Source organism: Pseudonaja textilis, chromosome 3, assembly GCF_049901715.1.
Source record: "Pseudonaja textilis isolate UNSWEBS1 chromosome 3, rPseTex1.2, whole genome shotgun sequence".
NCBI lineage: Eukaryota > Metazoa > Chordata > Lepidosauria > Squamata > Elapidae > Pseudonaja > Pseudonaja textilis.
The window spans coordinates 6,353,059-6,375,357 of record NC_141992.1 but is presented as its reverse complement, the minus strand read 5'-3'; the positions used below and the strand labels follow the sequence as shown (position 1 = coordinate 6,375,357).

Sequence of the window (22,299 nt, the reverse complement as noted above, 5' to 3'; positions counted from 1 at the left end):
CCATTCCTCCCTGCGTACCCTAGGATGAAGAGGGGATGACCCTGGGTCTGAATGCCCAGCCGGACTGTGCTCTTCCCCCTGGTTCTTCCACAACCACCGGAGCCACACTCCCACTCCCTGTCAGCTGCTCAATCTCCCCCTCAGAATCAGACTCCAACAAGGGCATGACACGTTGCCTCTAAATGAGGGAATTTAACCGAAGCACAGCCGAAGACTCTCACCGCAATGGAGAAAAGCCACCAGAACGTGGGCTGAATTCTCAACGTCCAGCTTTCCCTGCTGGTTATACGCATTCTGAAATATTCCTTCTAAAAGAAATCCCACGCGTCAGAACAGCTGCCTCTGTGCTATGTCCCAGGCACCGGTTCTGCATCGCGGCACAGGGGTTCCATCCACACCCAGGGAGTTCCAGTTCTTGACATTTACTAAAAAGGCTACCTGGCAGATCAGGCTGTTCCACTGGGCATGTTTATGGTCTAGTAAACACGATTGGGGGCAGAGGACTTGTTCCTTCAACTGCCTAAAGCGGGGTGGAGGAGGAGGTTATTTGCGAAGTGGGTAGGCCTTAGAAGCGAGAGGTTGCTGAAAGATATTTACAAGGCTTGTGCTTAAGACAGAACCAAGCAAAGTTTCTTTGTCGGTGCAAGAAGAAGAGAATCTTACTTTATTTTATTTTACTTTGTTTTGATCTCACTTGTGCTACTTTATAAATATTATTTATAAATATTAGGCAGCAAGCATATCTAATACTTCTTCCTCTTCCTCCTCCTCCTCCTCTTTTTCTTCACAATAACAACCTTGTGAGGTGGGTTGGGCTGAGAGAAAATGAGTCTCGCCTAGCTGGCTTTCATGCCTAAGGTGGGACTAGAACTCATTCTCTCCTGGTAATTGGTCCAAAGTCACCCAGTCAGCTTTCATATTTAAGGCAGGACTAGAACTCTCCATCTCCTGGTGAGTAGCCAAAGTCACCCAGCTGGCTTTCATGTTTCAAGTGGCACTGGAACTCACTCCTGGTGATCGGCCCAAAGTCCCCCAGCCGACGTTCATGCTCAAGGCAGCGGCGGCAGCAGCGTCTCCTCTTCTACTCCACAAAGACCTTTCCCTTCTATCACTGATGATGTTACCTAGCCGGTTAGTGAAAGCAAGAAAACGTCCAAACGTCAGGGAGCATCTAGGACCCCATGAAGCGAGATTCTGGGTGGAACCACATCACCCAGGAACAGGCCAAACGGCGGGACAATTGGCTGAGGACGACTTGGCAGCAAGAAGGACGTTTGGAAGAAAGATATGGATGCCTGTTTTATTGTGTTTGGAAAGGGTTGCTACCTCTTGTCAATGGCTTTCGGGAGGGGTCCTTCGTGCTTTCTGAGCTTGCTTCTATTCTTGCAGACGTTTCATCACCCAAATTATGTCACATCATCGGTGCTAGAAGGGAGGGAGGTTTGGAGCCGGAAGGAGCGGGGTGTGTGTGTGAGGACGACAACAATAATAACTCCCCTTTGGGGCTGCATGAATAGTCTCTTTGCATAGTCTATAGATGTGGTTAATGTCTATTATAAAGACTCCAGCACCTTCTCCACCAGCGATCAGCCCCCAGATCAGCATAGATCAACTTCAAGGTCAACTTCAGATCAACAACCAAACCAGCCACATCCCAATCAAGAAACTGCCAAATAAGCCAACAGCAAACAGCCCAACCAAAGAATCTCTTAAGACTGCCCTCACCCAACACAGACTGGCAAGACATCAAAACGTAAACAGAGAGCAGATATTAACTTCTTTACTAGCACTGATGAGGTTCCCTAGTTGGGTCATGAAAGGTCCACAAGAAAACAACTGAGCTTGGAGAGCGCCAAGGACCCAAGTGTCAACTCGTAAAGCATCCCTGGCTTGCTCTTGAGTTGCCATAGGCGGGGGGGGGGGAGGGGGGGAGAACTGGTGGAGAAGCTTGGTTGCTATGGCCAGAAGCATATTCCCACACATACCTTTCTCCAGATTGTATCCCAGGTTTACTAGAGCAAGCCGGAGAGGTGTGTGTGCAAAAGTGCTCCAGTTGGAGAATGTGATTTACGACACACCCTGCGAGGCGGGAAACAGGGTCATAGGTGGGCAGTAAATTACGTGAGGCAGGGCTGGCTGCATTTGGGAACGGGCCGACATCTTGCTCTTAATAAATAATTGGGTTTCTTTTTGAAACTTGGCTCGAGGCTCATGAATTAATTAGGGCGTCCCTGGGACACCCTGACACCCAAGGATGTCAACCCTGAGAGACAAATATTCTCCTTTATTAATGGCTTTCAGGATAGAGATGGAGAAACAACGCCCAGCCAACCTGGAATTTTCCTCCAGTCAATCTGGGCCGGGAGGAGAATTGGAGAGCACACTGAGTGCTCCTTTGCTCATTAAAGTAATGGGAAAAGGACCATGCGTGCTGTTCAGATCTCAGGGATGGTAGCGGAAAGGACTCCCTGGCAGTGCCAAGGACCCCACAGCATGTTCCCTAATGTTTCACAGTCGAACGAAAAGGACTAAAAGATCCACTCAGGCTTAATTGCAAGAAGAAGAAAAAAAAAATCTGCTTTGAGCCAACAGAAAGACAGGACACAGTGCCTTTTGTTGGTTTTATTCCCTCAGCAAAGAACATAGAATAAACAGGGTTTAAAGGGACCTTGGAGGTCTTCTAGTCCAACCCCTTCCCTCCTATTGAAGCTTTCCTGAGCTGCCTTTTAATAAAAGGTGTTACCCCAAAGATGGCTTGATTCTCTCTCTCGAAATAATCCACCCCACCTCTTCCTTCCTTCCCTACAGCATTTCCGTTCGAAGGGTTACCTCGCGTGCGTTATTATTTTATTTCTTTTTCATCTACAGAAAAGGAAGAAGCAAGGGTGGGTACGAGGGACCAAGGGCCTGTGGTGTGTGATTTTTCTCTTTGGACTTCCAAATAGCAAAACAACCTTTCTATCTCTTCCTCGCCCCGCAAACTCCGTTCCCTCCTAGCCATGTTAGTACAGAGAAAAGTGAAATCAAAATGGCTGTTGAGGAATAGCAGAAACGGCAAAAGAGAGGCGTGAAATTACCCCTTGCTTACCTGCATCTGTTACAGGGGTCTCTCCACCTTGACAATTGGAAGAGATGTGGACTTCAACTCCCAGAATTCCCCAGCAATGGGCTGGGGAATTCTGGGAGTTGAAGTCCACACCTCTTCAAGCTATCAACGTTGAGAGATAGTAAAATGGTCCAACCAGTTGCACGGTGCAGGAAAGCTGGGGAATTCTGGGAATTGAAGTCTACACATCTTTAAGTTACCAAGGTTGAGAAACACTAAAGCAAGGGTCTTCAGACTTGGCAAATCAGATAACAGATCATCAGACTTGGAAGGGACCTTGTAGGTCATCTAGTCCAACCCCCCATCCAAGCAGACCCTACACCATTTCTGACAAATGGCAGTCCAATCTCTTCTTGAAAGTCTCAAGTGATGGCGCTCCCACAACTTGTTCCATTGGTTAATTGTTCTCACCGTCAGAAAGTTTCTCCTTATTTCCAGGTTGAATCTCTCCTTATTCAGTTTCCATCCATTATTCCTTGTCTGGCGTATAAGAGCTTTAGAAAATAGCTTGACCCCTTCCTCCTCTCTGTGGCAGCCCCCTCAAATATTGGAGCACTGCTATCCTGTCTCCCCTGGTCTTTCTCTTCACTAGACTAGCCAGGCCCAGTTCCTGTAACCATTCTTCATATATTTTAGTTTCCAGTCCCCTGATCATCCTGGTTGCTCTTCTCTGTACTTTTTCTAGGGTCTCAACATCTTTTTTATAATGTGGTGAACAAAACTGGATGCAGTACTCTAGGTGTGGTCTTACTAAGGCTTTATAGAGTGGTATTAGTACTTCCCTTGATCTTGACTGTATCCCTCTGTTAATGCAGCTTAGGGTTGCATTGGCTTTTTTGGCTGCTGCTGCACACGGCTGGCTCCTATTTAGCTGGTTGTCCACTAAGACTCCAAGATTCCTCTCACAGTTTACTACTATTGAGCCTGGTTTCCCCCAGTCTATATGTGTCCTTTTGGTTTTTCTTGCCTAAGGATTTTCCTTTTCTCTACAGTGAATTTCATTTTGTTAGATACGGCCCAGTGTTCTAGTCTGTCAAGATCCATCTGAATCTTGAGCCTATCTTCTTGGGTATTAGCTATTCCTGCCAGCTTAGTATCATCTGCAAATTTGGTAAGTTCTCCTTCTATTTCCTCACCTAAGTCGTTCATGAAGACATTGAAGAGTACTTGGCCTAAGACAGAACCTTGGTGACACCCTACTGTTTACTTTCCTCCACGTCTAAGACTTGTGGATTTCAACTCCCAGCATTCCTGAGCTAACATGACTGGAGGAGGAATTCTGGGAGTTTGAAGTCCACAAGTCTTAAAGTTGCCAAGTTTTAAGACCCCTGCACTAAAGTGATCCAGCCAGCTGTCCTGTGCAGGAAAACTGGAAGTTGTGGAATTCTGGGAGTTGAAGTCCACCCACCTTTAAACCGCCAAGATTGCATAACACTGGCCTAGGTCCTCAGCCTTTAGCAAATATTCCTTTCTGATCTTTTTTTTTTAATGTAAAGAGGGATCCTGGACTGTGTATCTGGATTAGTATCTGCATGAGGGGGTAGTATTCAACCTCCTCAAAATAAAACAGGCATTATGACTTACTTGGCCACTGCCAGGAGGACGTGAGGATCGTGTTCACACTTCTTCAGAGCGTCCACGCTCTTGGTCTTCCGCTGAGGCCTGGCCTCTAAAAAGATGGCTTCCGACCACAGGATTCCTAAAAGGCAGAAGAGGCAGAAGTCAGAACTGATCCAGGAGCGGGTCTAGGACAATTTGCCGCAGCCGATTCGCCATGGTCAAGGGAAGGATAACTCCTCAGCCGCGGCAGGTTTTACAATCGATACGACCTATAACTGTAATAGGCAGGCTCCATTGTGGTCCTATGTTGAGAACTACCCGTACTTTAAAAAAAAAAGGGGGGGGTAGATGAGTGGAGTGGAATGGAATGGAATGGAATGGAATAGAATAGAACAGGATATAGAATAGAATAGAATAGAATAGAATAGAATAGAATAGAATAGAATAGAATAGAATAGAATAGAATAGAATAGAACAGGATAGAGAATAGAATAGAATAGAATAGAATAGAATAGAATAGAATAGAATAGAATAGAATAGAATAGAATAGAATAGAATAGAATAGAATAGAATAGAATAAGAGAACTGGAATGGAATGGAATGGAATGGAATGGAATAGGAAAGGGAAACGGAAAGGGAAACGGAAAGAAAGGAAAAGGAAAGGAAAGGAAAGGAAAGGTAAGGAAAGGAAAGGAAAGGAAAGGAAAGGAAAGGAAAGGAAAGGAAAGGAAAGGAAAGGAAAAGGAAAAGGAAAAAGAAAAGAAAACTGGAATAGAATAGAGAACTGGAATGGAGTGGAATGGGATAGAAGTTGGAAGGGAACTCGGAGGCCTTATAGTCCAACCCCTGCTCAGGCAGAAACCCTGTACCATTTCAGACAAATAGTTATCTAATCTCTTCTTAAAAACTTCCACTGTTGCAGCACCCACAAGTTCTGGAGGCAAGTTGTTCCACTGGTTAATTGTTCTCACTTTCAGGAAATCTGCCTCAGTTCTGGATTACTTCTCTCCTTGATCAGGGTTCATCCACTGCTTCTTGTCCAGCCTTTCTGATGCCTTAAGTCAGGGGTCTTCAACCTTCACCGTTTTAAGACTTGTGGACTTCAACTCCCAGAATTCCTCCTCCAGTCATATTAGCTCAGGAATTCTGGGAGTTGAAGTCGCAAGTCTTAAAACGGTGAAGTTTGAAGACCCCTTGCCTTAAGAGAATAAGTCAACCCTCTTTTCTTTGTGGCAACCCCTGAGATATTAGAAGACTGCTATCATGTCTCCCCTAGTCCTTTTTTTCATCAGACTAGACCTGCCCGATTCCAGCGACTGTTCATTGAAAGTTTTAATCTCCAGTCCCCAAATCCTCTTTGTTGCTCTTCTCTGCACTCTTTCTACAGTCTCAACATCTTTTTTACATCGTGGCGACCAAAACTCAACACAGTATTCCAGGTGTGGCCTTACCAAGGCCTGATAAAACAGTATTTAACACTTTATTGTTAACTGTATTGTACGGTATTGTCGGGTTGAGCAAAGTTGCCGAACCGGAATGACGCCTTTCGTACCCGAATTGGGACACTCCTGCAGTGCTTTGGCCATCAAAGTGTTTGCAATGTTCTTCAGTCCAGCTCTGTACTCCAAACGCACCGATTCCAGCCTACAGAAAGACAAAACACCGGTCAGCGTTCCAACTAACCAACTCCAACCCAATAAACTCCGAGACAGGCATTTCCTCAAAGTTCCGTTTTATGAGAGTTGTCATATTGGCACACCTGGGAAAACTCGAATCTGAGAGTTCTGGATTTTCCCTTCCCCAAGAGAAATTCAATTAAACCATCGTTCAATCAAACCAACTGGAGTCATTCCTCCACACACTCCTCTCCACGTGCAAGGTAACATATCCTTGACTCTCGGAGAATGAATGTTGTTGAGTCTCATCTTCTACCTCACCACGAAATCCCACCCTCCCAAATTCCCAGGCACTGAATGTGGCTGTGATGACCTGGGGCGTGGCACAAAAGCAACCAAGTCACAAAAGTAGGTAAAGTCCCTTTAATACCTTCCAACTTGGCCCCCAATGTCCAGTTAACTTCGGCTGGAGATGAAAACTCTCCCAGGAAGAGTCCTTAAGGGAAGGAAATTCAGTCCGAACCCAAAGTATATATAATTATAAATAAAAATCAACACAAACCACGCTGCAGCAATTAACAGGAGGGCAGGATAAAGAATTGCAGACTTCAAAGGCAACGAAACACACACAGTTGGGAGGATGCCAGAACCCAGATAAGCCTCGGCAAACAGGTAATTCATGCTTTGCTTCCAGCAAGGTGCTGTGTGCAGTTTCCCTTTTTAAAACCTGTTTTCTCAGCTGCAGCTAATGAAGGGAATCAGGGCCTTTTCCTCCCCTGTAAGCCATGCAACGTACGTTGCTCCCTTCTCTGTTCCTCCCTGCGTGCCCTAGGATGAAGAAGGGGTGGGCCTGGTCTTCCTCTGAATGCCCTCTCCCTTGTTCTACTTCTCCCCTGCTCTGCCCAGCCGGACTGTGCCCTTCCCCAGTTTCTTCCACAGCTACTGGAGCCACACTCCCATTCCCTGTCAGTGTTCGACCTCCCCCTCTGAATCAGATTCCAACAGGGGCATGACAATGGCAGCCTCAAAGCTTCCAAATAAAAAATGGCTCCCAAGGCTGACAGCACCAGGTTTTAGCTAGGAAAGGTGGAAGAGAGCTCCAGGAAGGCTTTCCGCAAACCTTCATAGGGGCTTCCTTCCTTTTTCGTTTTAGCATTTTATTTTACAGGTAGTCCTCAACTTACAACAGTCTGTTTTGTGACCGTTCAAAGTTACTACGGCATTGAAAAATGGGAGCATTCTCCACACTTTATGACCACTGCAGAATCCCCACGGTCCCATGATCAAACTTCAGACGCTTGGCAACTGACTCATATTTATGACGGCTGCAGTGATCTTCCAGGTCATGTGTTCCCCTTTTATGACCTTACAAGCAAAGTCCATGGATTCACTTAACAACCATGGGACTAACTTAACAACTGCAGTGATTCGCTTAGCAACTGTGGCAAAATGTGACATGGGACAAAACTCAGTCCACAAAGGTCTCGCTTATCAATGGAAATTTTGGGCTCAATTACAGTCGTTTAGTGGAGGGCTACCTAAGCATTTTATTCAGGAAATTAAAATACAAATTGGAAAAAATAGAAAAAGGAAAAAAAAAATTTCCAAACGAAGTAGACAAAACATTAAAAAAATATGTGCATTAGAAAGAACAAAAGACCAAAACACACACACACACATATATATATATATATATATATATATATATATATATATATATATATATATATATATATATATATATATATATATATATATATATATATATATATATATATATATATATATTGTCCTGTGTGGTTGAATACTGATAAATATATTGCAGCAATATTACTTTCTCCCCCTTGTAAAGCAAGCTTGCAATTTATCAACGTCTCTATCTGGTGAACAACCAACTTGGCCTGTCCTCTATCTACTGTATGTAAAAGATAACTGAACAGTGGCATGCTGCGCAGTGGCTCCGAGATTAAAGATACTGAGTTTGTCAGCTGTAAAACTGATCACCCGGGTTTGAGATCCGAGCTCCTTGAGATGGGGTGAGCTCCAGTGGTGGGATTCAAATATTTTTTACTACCGGTTCTGTGGGCGTGGCTTGGTGGGTGTGGCTTGGCTTGGTGGGCATGGCAGAGGAAGGATACAGCAAAATTCCCATTCCCTCCCCACCCCACTAACCTGCTTTCCAGCTCTGTTCTCCTCTGCAGGGCAACAAAAGAAGACCCAGCCAAACAGCTGGGACTCAGGAGGCAGAGAATAGATGGGGGCGGGGCCAGTCAGAGGTGGCATTCCAAACTACTCAAAATTTCCGCTACCAGTTCTCCAGAACTGGTCAGAACCTGCTGACTATCACCTCTGGTGTGCTCCTATCGTTACCTCAGCTCCTGCCAACCTAGCAGTTCGAAAGCATGCAAATGCGAGTAGATAAATAGGCATCACTTCCATGGGAAAGTAACAGCGTTCTGTAACATCATGCTGGCCACATGACTTGTCTTTGGACAGTGCTGGCTCAATGGCCTTAAAAGAGAGGGGAGCATCGTTCCCTAGAGCGGGGGTGTCTCCAACCTTGGCAACTTTAAGCCTGGTGGGGAATTCTGGGAGTTGAAGTCCTCCAGGCTTAAATTTGCCAAGGTTGGAGACCCCTGCGCTAGAGTCAGCAACGGCCAGTGGAGTAAAAATCCCCCGGCGAAGTTAAACTTCAAAGTCTTCTGTTGATAATCTACTATTGTATTTAACTCTATGAAAGTCTGCCGCGGCTTCTGATCGACAGAAAAATGTCCCCTTACCACAAATCTTGGTTCTTGGGATTCTTCAGGCGAGATTTCTCCAGGATGGCTCTGGCTCGGGTGAGCTGACCGACCTTCTCCTCCAGTCTGGACAGCAGCAGCCAAAGAGGGATTGAACCGGGGCATTTTTTCAGCTGTTGGGAAGTAAAGACAGAGAGAAAAGGTTCTACAGGTAGTTCTCAACTTACCGCCGTTGCAGTGGTGGGATTCAAACATTTTTACTACCGGTTCTGTGGGCGTGGCTTGGTGGGCGTGGCAGGGGAAGGATGCTGTAAAATCCCCCTTCCCTCCCCACCCCACTAACCTGCTTTCCACCTCCGTTCTCCTGTGCAGGACCACCAAAGAAGACCCAGCCAATCAGCTGGGATTTGGAAGGCGGAGAATAGATGGGGGCGGAGCCAGTCAGAGGCGGGATTGGCCAGTTCTCCAAACTACTCAAAATTTCCGCTACCATTTCTCCAGTACTGATCAGAACCTGATGAATACCACCTCTGCACCGCTCGTTTAGTGACCATTTGGCGCTGGGGAAAAAAGGGACTTATGACTGGCTTGTGGCCGTTCCAGCATCTCCATGGTCACATAATTAAAATTTAAACACTGGTTTGAATTTATAGAATAGGGTAGAATAGTATTTTATTTTTTTCTTTATGTACACTGAGAGCATATACACCTTAGGTGTCTAATCACACTTGGCCAATAAAGAATTCCTATTCTATTCTATTCTATTCTATTCTATTCTATTCTATTCTATTCTATTCTATTCTATTCTATTCTATTCTATTCTATTCTATTCTATTCTATTCTATTCCATTCCATTCCATTCCATTCCATTCCATTCCTTTTTCTATTCTATTCCATTCCCATATATTTTATTCTTTTTCATTCTATTCTATTCTATGACGGTTGCAGTCCCTTTTGCGACCTTCTGGAGAGCAAAGTCACTGGAGAAACCAGATTCTCTTAATAATTCTGTTACTGACTTCATAACTGCAATGATTCCTCAACATAGGAGCTAGTCTTTTACGGGTAATCCTCAACTTACGACCACAATGGAGCCCCAAATTTCTGTTGTTACATGAGATGTTTGTTAAGTCAACTCTGTCCCATTTTACGAACTTTCTTGCCACAGTTGTTAAGTCAATCACTGCAGTTGATTAGTATCTCCGTTTTTAACTAAATCTGGCTTCCTCTATTGACTCGGCTTGTCAGGTCGTAAAAGGGGATCATGTGATCCCTGGATGCTGCAACCGTCATAAAGATGAACCAGCTGCCAAGCATCCAAATTTTGATCATGTGATCGTGGGGATGCTGCAAAGGTCATAACTGTGAAAAATTGTCATAATACGGCAGCTTTTTTCAGTGGTGTTGTAACTTTGAACAGTCACTAAACAAACTGTTGTAAGTTGAGGGCTACCTGTATTTAAACTTTCTGGCAAAAAAAAAAACATTCATTGGGAACGTTGAGTTCACTTAATGACTATGGTGTCCTCTCAACGACCACCATATTCGTTTATGATTGCTACATTCGCTTAAGGACTTGGGTAGGTCTAAGTTTGATGAAAAGAAGGACTAGGAGTGACATGATCACGTGAAGTATTAGTATCACCTTAGTAAGGCCACACCTGGAATATTGCATCCAGTTTTGGTCCTCCCATTACAGAAAAGATGTTGAGACTCTAGAATGAGTGCAGAGAAGAGCAACTAAGAGGATTAAGGGGCTGGAAGGTAAAACGAAGAACGATTGCAGGAACTGGGCACGTCTAGTTTAATGAGAAGAAGGATTAGCGGTGATTCAATAGCAGCGTTCCAGTATTTGAGGGGCTGCCCCAAAGAAGAGGGAGTCAAGCTATTCTCCAAAGCATCTGACGGCAGCTAAACGCAGAAGGGCAGAGAAAAGTAACTTGAATATTGCTAATTCATGAACATTCATGCTTATATCATCAATTACTTACGTATGACAGTTATCATTTTCACCTTTGGGACAACCATGACCCGGAGGGCGGAGGATCTCTACAGACTTTTCACTATACAATTTGGGTGTCAACTCATAAAATATTTCTACGGTCTGTTCAGAGCTGCCAACAGAAAGGGAGGGGGAGCAGTGCGGCAGCTTGGCAACCGAAAGTGCATTCCATAAATAAGTTTTCAAAGATAGTAACAAGGTGACTGAAGTTTCTGCCGCGCAAAATTCTACCTGGAGAGCCTGACTGATGACTCTGGGCTATGGAGGTGTCCCATTGGAGAATAGGAATTACGATACACCCAGAGGGTAGGGGGGAAACCAGGGTCAAGGGTGACAAGGAATGATGCGTCTCAGAATCGGCTACACCCAGGCAGTGCTGGACCTTTGAACTCCCAATAAATCCTTTTGGGAATTTTTGGAAGTTTGGCTCAAGACTCATGATTGAATTGGGGTTACGTGCTGGAATCCTGGCAGCAGGACCAGAAGCCATGGGTGGAAACTAATCAAGGAGAGAAGCAACCTAGAACTAAGGAGGAATTTCCTGAGAGCGAGAATAATTAATCAGTGGAACGACTTGCCTCCAGAAGTTGCGAATGCTCCAACACCGGAAGATTTTAAGAAGGGATTGGACAGCCATTGGTCTGAAAGGGTATAGGGTTTCCTGCTTGAGCAGGGGGTTGGACTAGAAGACCTCAAGGGTCCCTTCCAACTCTGCTATTCTCTTATTCTTCCTCTGGAGTTAAACAACACCCAATTCATGCTTCAAAAACTTATCCCACATATCTAAGCGCTAGAGCCCACTGTAACTACATAGCCAAAAAGGCATTAAGAGTTGTTAACTAATCCTATGTAGCTTTTTCTGATAATATCACACTACTAACTAGAGCATACAAAACATTTGCTAGACCAATACTCGAATACAGCTCATCAGTCTGGAACCCACATTACGTATCTGATATCAACACAGTGGAGAAAGTCCAGAAATATTTCACAAGAAGAGTTCTCCACTCCTCTACTCGTTGCAGAATACCTTATGCCACCAGACCTAGAAAAACTTGAATTACGCCGCCTTCGGTCCGATCTAAGTATGGTATATAAAATCATACATTGCAATGTCCTACCTGTCAATATTCTATTCTATTCTATTCTATTCTATTCTATTCTACTCTATTCTATTCTTATTTCTATATTCCATTCCATTCCATTCTTCATTCCAATATTCTACTGTACTCTATCCTAATTTCTATATTCTATTCTATTCTATTCTATTCTATTCTATTCTATTCTATTCTATTCTATTCTATTCTATTCTATTCCATTCTATTCTATTCTATTCTACTCTATTCTATTCTTATTTCTATATTCCATTCCATTCCATTCTTCATTCCAATATTCTACTGTACTCTATCCTAATTTCTATATTCTGTTCTATTCTATTCTATTCTATTCTATTCTATTCTATTCTATTCTATTCTATTCTATTCTACTCTATTCTATTCTTATTTCTATATTCCATTCCATTCCATTCTTCATTCCAATATTCTACTGTACTCTATCCTAATTTCTATATTCTATTCTGTTCTATTCTGTTCTATTCTATTCTATTAGCCACACACGGAGATAAATAGATTTTGAGGCAGCCCGCGATCTTCTCGGAGCACGAGAGAGGCTTACTCCTTGATTATAAGCATCCCGGGCTTTCTCGATCAGCTCCTCCTGCTCTTCGATCTGCCCCTTCATCATCCAGAGCTTGGGGAAGTCTTCATAATGCTTCAGGGCTTCCTCACAGAGTTCCTGGGCCGCAGCGATGTTCCCAAGCACCCACTCGAGTTTGACAGATTTCATGAAGACCTGGAGGAGGAGGAGGAGAAGCAAGGACCCTTGACCTTTGACCCTAATCCAGGGGGAAAAAAACCCCCACCCCACCGCCACCTTCCGAGACTTTTTAGATCCTGGCGCACGCTCGCCAGTGGTCCTGAGGACGACCACTCTGCTGCACAGCGCCTGCTCCACCGCTGACTGGAACAGCCCAGCAGCTGGTTTCAGGTGGCTCCTTAGCTACCCCCAGATCTTAGAAAGGAAAAATGGGAAGATTGTAAACTATAGATATGGATTTTTGTCTGCTTAGCAATGTTATGCGGGGGGGGAGGGGGGGGATGAGAAAAATTGGACTAATAACAAAATTAATGGTAGTAGTTATAGCCTGGGAGTTAATTTGCTCGAGTGGTTAAAGCACCAGATTAGAAACTCTGAGATCTAGTCTCGCCTTACACATGGCACCCAACTAGGTGACTTTGGGCCAATCACCAGGAGACTGAGAGTTCTAGTCCCGCCTTAGGCATGAAAGCCAGCTGGGCATGAAAGCCACTTTGGGCCAATCACCAGATGACTATGAATTCTAGTCCCGCCTTAGGCATGAAAACTGGCTGGGTGTCTTTGGGCCAATCACCAGGAGACTGAGAGGCCTAGTCCCGCCTTAGGCATGAAAGCCAGTTGGGTGACTTTGGGCCAATCACCAGGAGACTGAGAGTTCTAGTCCCGCCTTAGGCATGAAAACCAGCTGGGAGGCTTTGGGCCAATCACCAGGTGACTATGAATTCTAGTCCCGCCTTAGGCATGAAAACTGGCTGGGTGACTTTGGGCCAATCACCAGGAGACTGAGAGTTCTAGTACCCGCCTTAAGATGAAAGCGAGTTGGGTGACTTTGGGCCAATCACCGGGAGACTTTGAGTTCTACTCCCATACTTTAGGCATGACAGCATGGCCACTGATAAGAATTCTGGGAGTTGAAGTCCATACTGCTAGAAAAGGCCAAAGCTGGGATATACTGAAACGAGCAGATTTGCTGAAAACATCGCTCTATGCCTTAACGACTGAATTCCTTTCAACAGATTTGCCTTCTCCCAGAAGAGTGGACTTACTCTAGCCGTTGGGGCGCTGCTACGGGCCTTGGCCAACAAACGCCTTGCTCGTTCGTATTCGTTGTTTTCGGATTCCAACTTCACGGCAGCCAGCCAAATCTCTTCACTGTTTGGATTGGCCTGAAAATATAAGTCAAAGAGAGAGAGAGAGTCAGGAAAGACGCATCAGAAAAATTCCCTCTCATGGATTGTATGTATCAGCTGAATCCTCCACTACTTTGACTCTGTTCTTAGTGCTAGCTTTGTGCTATCTGAATACCCTGAGAGCCTAAATATCACATATCATGGTCTGGAGGTTAAGGCACCAGATTAGAAAGCAGGAAGGCTGAACTGTGGGGTCCTTGGGGCTTAATATATAAATGTATATAAATAATAACTTCCTTTATTTATCGTTGTTATTGCTATTATTATTTCATCTTCAATTTGATTCATAGTCTGGGACTAAAACTTAACAGTTCAGGTCCTGACCAAGGACCTAAGAATTGTTAAGGTAACATCTAAGTACCGTATTTTTCGGTGCATAAGACACACTATTTTCCACTCCCAAAAGTGGGCGGAAATGTCTATGCGTCTTATACAGCAAATATTGCCGAAGCTCCGCCCACCCCGCCCCACCCTTCGGCCTCTGCCTCCCAGCCATTTGCCTCCTGGCAGCAAACAGCAAACAGCCGGTTTCAGCTTCAGCACAAGCAGCTGATTGTCGGTTGGATCGGCCTCCCGATGATCAGCTATTTCAGGCTGCAGGAATCGCCATAGCCTATTGCTGCCTCTGCGCGCCCCATTTTTGGCCTCCGCGCTCCGTTTTCGGCCGACGCATGCCCTGTTTTCGGCCTCTGCATGCCCCGTTTTCAGCTCATTCCCGGGTGGCGGGGGTTCACGAAGGGCGGAGAATGGGGCATGCAGGCTAGGGAATGCTGGGAATTGACGTCTGTTAGGGATACATCCTAACAGAATCTGCACGGCAGTCAGGCAGGCAGGCAAAATATGTGAGATAAACGTTTTTGTAGCTTACACTCAGTAAAACAGATACACTGTGCTAGTTCAATAGTTTATTCCAGTAAGAGTTATAGCATAGTCAAACAGTCCATATATCATTCACTAATTCAGTCCGTCCGGGGATTATTCAGTTGCAAATTCCAGTGTCGAAAAAGAGAGGTCAGTAAACTTACAAATATCAGTCCAGTAATATATCTTCTCTCAGTAGAGATATGAAGAAATCAAAACCTCCTTTCTTCCTCCAACATTCAGCAACTCAGCAGTAGGGAAACACGCAGTTAACAAACCATCAATCCATCAAACCAGCAATCGTCAGGAATCATCAGCAATTGTCAGGTTCTCTTGCTCCCTCTTATGGCGGTTCACCACCGCACCCAAAATTACATGCTTTGCAGTTTAAAGTGACACACACTTAAAACTTACTATCATAGTTTATATATATTATTTTACCCAAACTACATTAGGTAACCTTGTTATTCCTAACAACGTCCACACTTCAAGTTGGTACGGCTGAGAAACAGTAAAGGCGTCCAACCATCTGCCCTATGCCGGAAAGCTGTGGAATTCTGAGGGTTGAAGTCCACACCTCTTCAAGTTGTCAAGACTGAGAAAGACTGCTAGAAACATTTAGCCCTATGTTCCAAAGCGGTCGTGTCAACTCGTGAATCTTTCCTATGCCTGGTTCCGAATTGCCATAAGAAAGGGGCGGGGGGAGGCCTGAGGGAGCAGCGCAACAGGTGAAGGCCGGAAGCGCATCCCACACTTATCTTGTGGAGATTGTAGCCTAGGATACTGGATCTTCTACCCTCGAAAATCCTTCCTTGGAGAGTGTGATTGAGGACACCCGGCCCGTGAAGGTGTTTCATGGGAGAATCTGATTTAACGACACACCCGGGGTGGGTGGGGGAGAAACAGGATCATAGCTGATAGTAAATTATGTGTCTCGGAGTTGGCTTCATATGGGTTAGTGCCGGACATGTTGCTCCTAATAAATCTTTTGGATTCTTTTGAAGTTTGGCTCGAGGCTCGTGATTTCATTAGGGCAATCGTCGGAACCCTGACACTCACCTGGAAAGCCAAGGCCAGAATGCTCCTGGCCGCAGGGACGTCTCCGGCCAACCATTTGGATTTTGCCCCCATGAGCCACAAGACCTCAGCCTTGGGACAGTGAGCCACCGCCCTTTGCAAAAGAGCTTCCAAAGATTCCCTGAAAATAAGACAGAAACCCGAGGAAATTAGAATGCAAACATCCGGGCTTCTAACATGTGATTTTAAATTTAAAGAAGCAATACCGGTGGTCCTCGACTTACACCAAGTTCATTTAGTGACCGTTCTGAAAATTACAACGCCACTGAAAAAAAGTGACTTATGACCATTTTTCACACCTATGATTATTGCAGCATTCCCAAGGTCACATGATCAAAAATTCAGACACTTGTCAACTGGTTCATATTTATGACGGCCACAGTGTTCCAGGGTCAGGTGATCCCCCCTTTTGTGACCTTCTGAAAAACCAAAACAATGGGGAAGCCAGATTCACTTAACAACTGTGTTGCTAACATGACATCTGCGGCGATTCACTTAACACCTGTGGCAAGAAAGGTCATAAAAAGCGGGACAAAGCTCACTAAACAAATGTCCCACTTAGCAACAGAAATTTAGGACTCAATTGTAAGTGGTAAGTCGAGGCCACCCTAAGCATTTTATTCATTTTATTTATTTTATTAAGAAAGTTAAAATACAGTACTAATTGGAAAACTAGAAAAAGCGGAAAAAGTTCCCCCCAAAAGTAGACAAAACATTTTTTTAAATGCGCATTAATAAAAGACCAAAGACCAAAATGCATACAAATATATTATCCTCCCTGGTTGAATATTCATAAATAATATCGAAGCAATATTAGTTTCTGCCCCCTGCAAAGCAGGGGGCCTCAATTTATCAACTTTTCTCTTAGCAACGCAAATTTGGGACTCAATTCTGTTCGTGCGTCAAAGGCTACCTGTATGCAATTTTTACAAGGTGTGCCCAGGGGTGGGATTTAAAAATCCCAGCAACCGGTGCGCTGGGAGCATGGCCATGGTGGGTGTGGGAGTTTTTCGCCTTCCACAGTCTCCAGAGGCTTCCCTCAAGCCTCTAGGAGGGCGAAAACAGCCTCCCCAAGAAGCTGGAAACAGGCCCGTTTCCAAACTTCCGGAACTTTCCGGGAGGGCCATTTTTCACCTTCCCCAGAGTCTGGAGGCTTCCCTCGGGCCTCTGGGAGGGCGAAAATGGCCTCCCCCAGAGTCAGGAGGCCACCCAGAAACAGGCCCGTTTCCGGACTTTCGGAAGGCCTATTTTTTCCCCCTCTCAGAGCCTCTGCGTGGATCCTGCACTTACCTGCATCCCAAATGGGCCCTGTGGAGACTCCTGGGAGGGGAGGGCGGGGCCAGCCAGTCGGTTCAATTACTGGTTCATTGAACCAGGTGTAAATTTAACATCCAGTTGGCTTGAACCAGTCCAAACCAGCCTGGATGTGCTACAGGCATTCGTCAGAGGCCGTGTCACGTTTAAGAATCTCACGGGCGGTGACCGAAAAGAAGAGATTGTTTTGGACATCCAGAAGGGCCAAGAAAGTGACAGTGGAGGAAGCCTCAAAAGGCCCCGGGACGGAGAGGCTGTAATTCTCCAGGTGCATATTTTTTTTTGTCTTTAAAAACAGAGCCGTAGGAAAAAAAACCACCCTGAATCCGTTCCCCTCCCGTGGAAACAAGTGAAGTGAAAACCATCGCCGTAACAATTGGCACAACCAGCTTTCTGGGGGGAAAAATGTTTGTGAAACGGCACCCAGGGACGTACCTTGTTCCGTGGTTCTTCTCAAAATAAGCCGCTCGTAACCAGACACTTTTCTTGCTGGGGAAAACTTGCAGGGCGTAAGCATAAATTGCCCTGGCACACTCCAAGGCATTGTGTGCCACACACTGTGGGGGAAAAAAAAAAGACTACAGGTTGAAGAAGCCGTTTTTTAGTGACCTACCTCATAAATCTTATCTATGCAGGCAGTCCTCGACTTACAACGGTTCATTTTAGGGACCGTTCGAACTTACAACGGCACTGAAAAATGGGATCTGTGGCTGTTTTTCCACACTTAGCACCGCTGCAGCGTCCCCGTGCTCATGTGCTTTAGAGTAGAATGAATGAGCTAGAAGGAACCTTGGAGGTCTTCTAGTCCATCCCCCTGCTTAAGCAGGAGAACCTCTATGCGTGATGGTGAACCTATGGCATGCGTGCCACAAGTGGCACACAGAGCCATTTGTGCCGGCAAGTGAGCCGCAGGCATTACCGCGGCACACAAGCTCATTTTTCCTGCAAGTTTGGCCGCCAGGCAAATACCTCTGCAAGCTTCACAGGATGAATAGGCCTGTTTTGTCACTTCCTGTAATATCGGAAGTGACCAAATGGGCCTATTATTCCCACCTGAAAAGCCTTGAAGAGTCTTTTTCTAAGCCTCTGGGAGGCCAAAAAAGGCCTGAAACCAGCAGAAAAATCAGCTGTGAGGCACAGTGCAGGTGGCAGAGGGGGGATTGTGCGCGCATGCATCGGGGGCGTGGGGGGGTGCATTGCATTCTGAGTGCTGGCACGTGAGTGCGCACACACTAATGGGCACGCAATTTTTGGCACAGAAGCCTCAAAAGGTTAGCCACCACTGACCTATACTATTTCAGATAGCATTTTCCCCCTGGCACCTTCAGGGCTGCCACAGCGGAGATTAGTTGGGCTGGAGGAACGGGAAGGTGCCGGGGGCGGAAATGGCTCCAGGGCTGACAGCTTATTTTCTTGCAGACATTTTGTTACCCAACTAGGTAACATCATCAGTCCACTTGCAGACAATTCATCCCGAGTCCAAAATTTTGGCCTCCATTTGGGTTGTAAGTAGAGGACTACCTATACACATCCACCAGAGACACCGGATCTAAATTGCAATTCAGAATGTCTTTGCTCTCATTGGAACAAAATGATGAAAAAAAAATTCAGAGGTAGCCCCGGTCCTAAAAAGGCAGACTAAGAGGTGTCAACTGATAAAAGTGATAACAAAAAGTAGGAACAGCACTAAAGACATATACCGCTTTACAGTGCTTTACAGCCCTCTCTAAGCGGTTTACAGAGTCAGCCCATTGCCCCCAACCATCTGGGTCCTCATTTTTACCAACCTCAGAAGGACAGAAGGCTGTGTCAACCTTGAGCCTGTCAGGATCGAACTCCTGGCAGTGAGCAGAGCAGCCTGCAATGCTGCATTCAAGAGCCACAGTGGCGCAGCGGTGAGAATGCAATACTGCAGGCTACACTTCTGCTGACTGCCGGCTGCCTGCAATTTGGTGATTCGAATCTCACCAGGCTCGAGGTTGACTCAGCCTTCCATCCTTCCGAGATGGGTAAATTGAAGATTCAAATTGTTGAGGGCAAGAGGCTGAGTCTGTAAACTGCTTAGGGTGGCCTGTAAAGCACAGTAAAGCGGTATATAAGTCTAATTACTATTGCTATAGTGCTGTTCTAACCACTGTGCCACCATGGCTCCTGGAAGGAATAGGTAACGCAAAGCAGGCTACAGCGTCCCACCTCTTATTCTACCTCTTGGTCCTGTCCTCAGTTTCACACCTGAGGCCTTGCACTTACGCTATCAGCATCTTCCATCCAGGTGTGCTTGCGATCTTCCTCTTCAATCCCAATCCCGATCACTGCTCTCATGATAGCTTGGCATGTGGCCACGCTTCCGGCTTTATCGCATTCTTCGGCATCCTGGAAAAAAAATCATTTTGACATGGCCTCAGTTCAGGGCAACAAAGGGGCAATTCCACCCAAACATACCCTTGCTGGAGAGCTCAACTCTGTTCCCTAACCTGACAAGGCCCGTAACTGGTTGTTCTGCCCCCTTGCCACTGCGCTTTCACCCAAGAAGAGGTGAGAAGCCAAAAATCTTAGAACAGGGGTCCCCATCCTTGGCAACTTTAAGATTTGTGGACTTCAACTGACAAGAATTCTGGGAGTTGAAGTCCATAAGCATGGCTGTCTGAGGAATTCTGGGAGCTGAAGTTCACAAGCATGGCTGTCTGAGGAATTCTGGGAGCTGAAGTTCACAAGCATGGCTGCCTGGGGAATTCTGGGAGTTGAAGTTCACAAGCATGGCTGTCTGAGGAATTCTGGGAGCTGAAGTTCACAAGCATGGCTGCCTGGGGAATTCTGGGAGTTGAAGTCCACAAGCATGGCTGCCTGGGGAATTCTGGGAGTTGAAGTTCACAAGCATGGCTGCCTGAGGAATGGGCTGAAGTCCACAGCATGCCTGCCTGAGAATTCTGGGAGCTGAAGTTCAGTGAGGAATTCTGGGAGTGAGTCACAAGCATGGCTGCCTGAGGAATTCTGGGAGCTGAAGTTCACAAGCATGGCTGCCTGAGGAATTCTGGGAGCTGAAGTTCACAAGCATGGCTGCCTGAGGAATTCTGGGAGCTGAAGTTCACAAGCATGGCTGCCTGAGGAATTCTGGGAGTGAAGTTCACAAGCATGGCTGCCTGAGGAATTCTGGGAGTGAAGTCAAGTGAGTCACAAGCATGGCTGCCTGAGGAATTCTGGGAGCTGAAGTTCACAAGCATGGCTGCCTGAGGAATTCTGGGAGCTGAAGTTCACAAGCATGGCTGCCTGAGGAATTCTGGGAGCTGAAGTTCACAAGCATGGCTGCCTGAGGAATTCTGGGAGCTGAAGTTCACAAGCATGGCTGCCTGAGGAATTCTGGGAGCTGAAGTTCACAAGCATGGCTGCCTGAGGAATTCTGGGAGCTGAAGTTCACAAGCATGGCTGCCTGAGGAATTCTGGGAGCTGAAGTTCACAAGCATGGCTGCCTGAGGAATTCTGGGAGCTGAAGTTCACAAGCATGGCTGCCTGAGGAATTCTGGGAGCTGAAGTTCACAAGCATGGCTGCCTGAGGAATTCTGGGAGCTGAAGTCCACAAGCATGGCTGCCTGAGGAATTCTGGGAGCTGAAGTTCACAAGCATGGCTGCCTGAGGAATTCTGGGAGCTGAAGTCCACTGAAGCATGGCTGCCTGAGGAATTCTGGGAGCTGAAGTTCACAAGCATGGCTGCCTGAGGAATTCTGGGAGCTGAAGTTCACAAGCATGGCTGCCTGAGGAATTCTGGGAGCTGAAGTTCCACAAGCATGGCTGCCTGAGGAATTCTGGGAGCTGAAGTTCACAAGCATGGCTGCCTGAGGAATTCTGGGAGCTGAAGTTCACAAGCATGGCTGCCTGAGGAATTCTGGGAGCTGAAGTTCACAAGCATGGCTGCCTGAGGAATTCTGGGAGCTGAAGTTCACAAGCATGGCTGCCTGAGGAATTCTGGGAGCTGAAGTTCACAAGCATGGCTGCCTGAGGAATTCTGGGAGCTGAAGTTCACAAGCATGGCTGCCTGAGGAATTCTGGGAGCTGAAGTTCACAAGCATGGCTGCCTGAGGAATTCTGGGAGCTGAAGTTCACAAGCATGGCTGCCTGAGGAATTCTGGGAGCTGAAGTTCACAAACATGGCTGCCTGAGGAATTCTGGGAGCTGAAGTTCACAAGCATGGCTGCCTGAGGAATTCTGGGAGCTGAAGTTCACAAGCATGGCTGCCTGAGGAATTCTGGGAGCTGAAGTTCACAAGCATGGCTGCCTGAGGAATTCTGGGAGCTGAAGTTCACAAGCATGGCTGCCTGAGGAATTCTGGGAGCTGAAGTTCACAAGCATGGCTGCCTGAGGAATTCTGGGAGCTGAAGTTCACAAGCATGGCTGCCTGAGGAATTCTGGGAGCTGAAGTTCACAAGCATGGCTGCCTGAGGAATTCTGGGAGCTGAAGTTCACAAGCATGGCTGCCTGAGGAATTCTGGGAGCTGAAGTTCACAAGCATGGCTGCCTGAGGAATTCTGGGAGCTGAAGTTCACAAGCATGGCTGCCTGAGGAATTCTGGGAGCTGAAGTTCACAAGCATGGCTGCCTGAGGAATTCTGGGAGCTGAAGTTCACAAGCATGGCTGCCTGAGGAATTCTGGGAGCTGAAGTTCCACAAGCATGGCTGCCTGAGGAATTCTGGGAGCTGAAGTTCACAAGCATGGCTGCCTGAGGAATTCTGGGAGCTGAAGTTCACAAGCATGGCTGCCTGAGGAATTCTGGGAGCTGAAGTTCACAAGCATGGCTGCCTGAGGAATTCTGGGAGCTGAAGTTCACAAGCATGGCTGCCTGAGGAATTCTGGGAGCTGAAGTTCACAAGCATGGCTGCCTGAGGAATTCTGGGAGCTGAAGTTCACAAGCATGGCTGCCTGAGGAATTCTGGGAGCTGAAGTTCGAGCTCACAAGCATGGCTGC

At 46.2% G+C, this 22,299-nt stretch overlaps 1 protein-coding gene across 1 annotated transcript in view; it reads right to left on the bottom strand.

Moving 5' to 3' along the window:
* PRPF6 (pre-mRNA processing factor 6) overlaps positions 1-22,299 on the bottom strand; it is a 55,421-nt gene that overhangs the window by 4,239 nt on the left and 28,883 nt on the right. Inside the window, exons 12-19 of the mRNA XM_026697352.2 lie at positions 19,593-19,715; positions 17,778-17,899; positions 16,011-16,149; positions 13,947-14,066; positions 12,700-12,876; positions 9,063-9,196; positions 6,219-6,310; positions 4,691-4,805 (exon numbers count right to left, since the gene is read on the bottom strand). Of these exons, the coding sequence (XP_026553137.1) occupies positions 4,691-4,805; positions 6,219-6,310; positions 9,063-9,196; positions 12,700-12,876; positions 13,947-14,066; positions 16,011-16,149; positions 17,778-17,899; positions 19,593-19,715 (1,022 nt within the window). The remainder of the gene's footprint in view (positions 1-4,690; positions 4,806-6,218; positions 6,311-9,062; positions 9,197-12,699; positions 12,877-13,946; positions 14,067-16,010; positions 16,150-17,777; positions 17,900-19,592; positions 19,716-22,299) is intronic.